Genomic DNA, 4,300 nt, shown 5'->3' with positions numbered 1-4,300 from the left:
TGCAATAATGTATTTATTTATTTATTTATTTATTTATTTATTTATTTATTTATTTATTTATTTATTTATTTATTTATTTGTTTGATTTATATGCTGTCCTTTTCCGGAGACTCAGGGCGGCTTACAATGCATTAAGCAATAGCCTTCATACTATTGTTTATACCTGCTTAGTAGGGCTTTCGCCCCCCCCCCAAAGCGGTGTTCTTTTTTATACAAAGTCAGTTTATTGCCCCCACAATCCCACAATCCCACTGGGAGGTGTACCATCTGCCGTAGCTGTCAAAGTGATCGAGGACCTGGCCTAGAGACAAAGGCACCTTCTCAGGGCTGCCATCAAATGACGCTCGCAAAGGTTGCGGATCCCACCTGTCCATATATAGAGGGCTTTGCTGGGCTGATTGGTCAGCCAGGAGGTTGGGCAGTTGGCCCCTGTACTCCTGTACCCCTGGCACCTGCGGTTCATATCGATGTCCTGTTGGCCCAGCATCCTCTGGGACGGGTTTTTGTGGAACCCCTAAAGCCCTTGGGAGGTCATATGGCCTTCCCTGCCCAAGCAGCCTTGATCAATGCCCCACAAATGGCAGCTCCATGCCGACAGCACACTGGAGCTGACACCGTATTTTTCAGAGTATAAGACGCACCTTCCCTCCCCTAAAAGAGGGTGAAAATTTGGGTGCATCTTATACACTGAATGTAGCCCCACTGAAAAAAGGCTCTGAAACCTCCATTTGAGAGGCTGAAAAAAAGGCCTCTGAAATGGGGGTTTCAAAAGTTGAAAAAAAAGCAAGGCACAGAGCTCACAACCAATGAACCTATTGCTAAAATTCACCTCTGGGAACAGCTGATTGGAGGTATTCTGGGAGGGTGATCCACCCGCCAATCAGCTTTTTTCTTATTTTCCTCCCCAAAAATTAAGGTGTGTCTTATACTCTGGTGCGTCTTATAGTCCAAAAAATACGCTAATCAATTATATTTATTTTGTATGGTGTAAAAGAATACAGCATTATTACATAAAATTAGAAGAAACAGGATATAAAAATGTTTATCAAAATATAAAACATCAGAATGGTGAATTATTTCAACAATGCATACGAGAAATGATGGGTACAATTATGAATAAAATTAAATTATGTATGAACAGTTACCAGAGTGACTAAACCTATGGCTGGATATCTAGACTGTTTAGTTATTGGGCAACAATGCCCTCAAGATGGTGTATTTAATGCAGGGATCCAGGGAACCTTCTGAGAGGGCATTTCATTGCAATATGATACTGTATAAAGTTTGTGGGATGTTCCCACAGTCACAGTTAGTAATATCAACCAGCCCCCATTTGTATTTTGAATATTGGCACCTGCCATGCTTGGTCAGTATCATCTGAAATCCAAAGAAGATCTTTCTTGAAAGGTGAAAAGAGATATAAAAGAAATATTACTTTTTGGTTTCTCAGATACTGAAAAATGCACAAAGTGCCCATATGATCAATATCCAACCGAGAACAGAGTCCAATGTATCCCAAAAAGAATAACCTTCCTGTCCTATGAAGAACATCTGGGCATCATCCTGGTCTCTTTTGCCTTACTCTTGTTCCTAACCACAGGAATTGTTTTAATCATATTCCTTAAATACCTAGAAACTCCCATTGTCAAAGCCAACAACCGGGACCTCTCCTTCATCCTCCTGGTCTCCCTCCTGCTTTGCTTCTTGTCCTCCTTTTTCTTCATTGGCCGACCAAGAAGAGCCACCTGTCTTCTCCAACAAACGGCATTCAGCATTGTCTTCTCAGTAGCCGTGTCTTCTGTGTTGGCCAAAACAATCACAGTGGTATTGGCCTTCCTTGCCACAAAACCAGGGAACAGGGTGAGAAAATGGTTGGGGAAGAGCTTGGCCAACTCCATCATCCTTTCTTGTTCTGCTGGACAAATTATCATCTGTGCCACGTGGCTTGGAATCTCTCCCCCATTCCCTGACTCTGACTTGTACACCCTGCCAGGAGAGATCATCCTTCGGTGCAATGAAGGCTCTGTCACCATGTTTTATCTTGTCCTTGGCTATATGTGTTTCCTAGCTATCATTTGCTTCACTGTAGCTTTCCTGGCCAGGAACCTGCCTGGGGCCTTCAATGAGGCCAAGCTGATCACCTTCAGTATGCTGGTTTTCTGCAGCGTCTGGATCTCCTTCCTGCCCACCTACCTGAGCACTAAAGGAAAGTTCATGGTGGTCGTGCAGATCTTCTCCATCTTGGCCTCCAGTGCTGGGCTTCTGGGCTGCATCTTCTTCCCCAAGTGCTACATTATCATCCTGAGACCAGATCTAAACACTAAGGAGCATCTAATGATAAAAGTGGGGAACTGATTGTGAATTGGTTTCATAGGCTTATAACATTTAATTATTCATTGAACTTATTACATGGTTTGTATGCTTCCTTTGCATCCGTTTGATAATTAAGGTGATTGAATAATGAAAGAATTAAAACTACGAAGTTCAAGACTGGTGAAATTAAAATCCAATGTAATAATCAAAGATAAAATATGTGAATTAATAAATAAATGTATGATTCATTTATCCACACCTGTGATCGGTGTTCTTTGCTTCTTGGACACAGAAAAGTCGGGAGCTGAAGCTGGTGATTGGCATGGTCATATAAATCTCTTTTGCAAATTTAAGACCAAATAATGTTGAAGGGTGGCTGACTCTGGCTGACATTTGGTACTGCCTCTTGGAAGGAATTTTGGTGCCAGGAACCACGTTAATGGGAGTGTTGTGTTCGGCATGTTGCCTACAATGGAGGCGCTGTTCCCTGATTGGCTGATGCAGAAGCAGCCACAAGGGTGGGAAAAAAGGTGCCAGTTGATTGGTGGTTGGGTTTGACAGCCGGCATATATAAACGCTGTCAGGGTTTTGTTGTTGGTTCGTTCAGTTCTGCCATTTGTTAATAAAATAGTGTTGTACCGCCTCAGCCCATTGTCTCGCCTCAGCCCATATCTGAACCGGGAATTTAGCACTGGCGACGAAGTGTGGACTAAGCAACGAACCCCTTTTTGCTCTCCCCATCTGGCTTGCTGTCACAGGAGTATGGCTCCGCCTACATTTGCCCCGTACGACTCGAATGCCGAGATTTGGGATGCCTATGAGGAGAGGTTTGAATGTTTTCTTGAGGCTAATGACTTTACCGATTTATCTAGCAGCTGTAAGAGGGCTCACTTTCTAAATTCCTGAGGGCCTGAGGTGTTTGCAACTGCTAGGGCCTTAATCGCTCCTCAGCCTGTGCATACAGTCGCCTGGGATGTGCTGAGGGAGAAACTTAAAAGCCATTATGCCCCAGCCCCCTCCCGCATTGCCCGCCATTTTAAATTGCGACAAGTGTTACAGGAGGAGGGGGAATCTGTCAATATATACATGGCTCGTCTCCGCACCGCTGTCCTGGACTGTGAGTTTAGAGATCTTGATGATGCCTTGGTGGAGCAGCTGGTGTGTGGGGTCAGAGACGTTAGATTACAGAGACAACTATTGGTGAAGAGAACTTTAGATCTCCCAACTGCTCTTGAAGAAGCCCAAGCATATGAAATGTCTGTCAAGTCCACTGAGGACATACGTAAATTTCATTCCCCCGCTGGCGAGACTGCAGCTGTTCATATGCAGGACGTCACATCTGATGAGGAAGCTGACATCAGTCGCCTGAAGGTATCCTCAGCACGAGCAAAAAGCCTGCCTCCGAAGAAGTGACCTTTGGCATCTTGCCTCAGCTGTGAGGACGCCCATCCTAGGGCGACTTGTCAATTTTGTTCCGTGATCTGTCGCCATTGCAGAAAGCAGGGCCACATTGCAAAGGTCTGCCGTTCCATCCCCAAAGCAGCCTCTGGCCCTCAGCCACATCGTTCATCTCCAGAAGATTGTTTCGCTATTTTCTGGGGTCGCCGGATCACGGAAGTGACCACCCGCCCGGCCAGTGCTGAGAGCATCAAACTATTCCTGACGGTCAAGATCGAAGGCTCACAGACTTCCGGTTGGCTCCGCGAGTTTCACTGACGCTCCTTCGTGGGCGCCCGATCCCCGGCACTGTAAATGCTGCCAGAACAGCCAAAAAACAGCTGTCTGGAGGCGTGAAACCCTCTCCCCGGGCAAAGGGGAGAGAGAAGAGCCAACAGGCGGAGATCGAGCCCCCCAAGTGCACTAGGAGAAATCCTGGGGCGTGAAGGGTGTGGGCTCCCTATAGAAGCCTGTCAAGCTGCTCCGGACCTGGGACGACTCCGCTAAAGCGGAGCTAGAAGCCGCAACCAAATTCTGCTGATAATAAATG

At 45.8% G+C, this 4,300-nt stretch overlaps 1 protein-coding gene across 1 annotated transcript; it reads left to right on the top strand.

Moving 5' to 3' along the window:
- Positions 1–1,536: 1,536 nt before the first annotated feature.
- On the top strand, positions 1,537–2,355 carry LOC139309948 (vomeronasal type-2 receptor 26-like; the record flags this gene model as incomplete). The annotated part of the gene is made up of 1 exon (XM_070934128.1): positions 1,537–2,355. A coding segment is annotated over one exon (819 nt), but the record flags the coding sequence as incomplete, so codon positions are not given.
- Between the last annotated feature and the right edge of the window lie 1,945 nt (positions 2,356–4,300).

This window comes from Pituophis catenifer, unplaced genomic scaffold (genome assembly GCF_029215685.1).
Source record: "Pituophis catenifer annectens isolate HBS135680 unplaced genomic scaffold, rPitCat1.0.hap2 SCAF_2, whole genome shotgun sequence".
Lineage (NCBI taxonomy): Eukaryota > Metazoa > Chordata > Lepidosauria > Squamata > Colubridae > Pituophis > Pituophis catenifer.
Note: the sequence above shows the minus strand (reverse complement) of the source record. Positions and strands in the feature narration are given on the sequence as shown.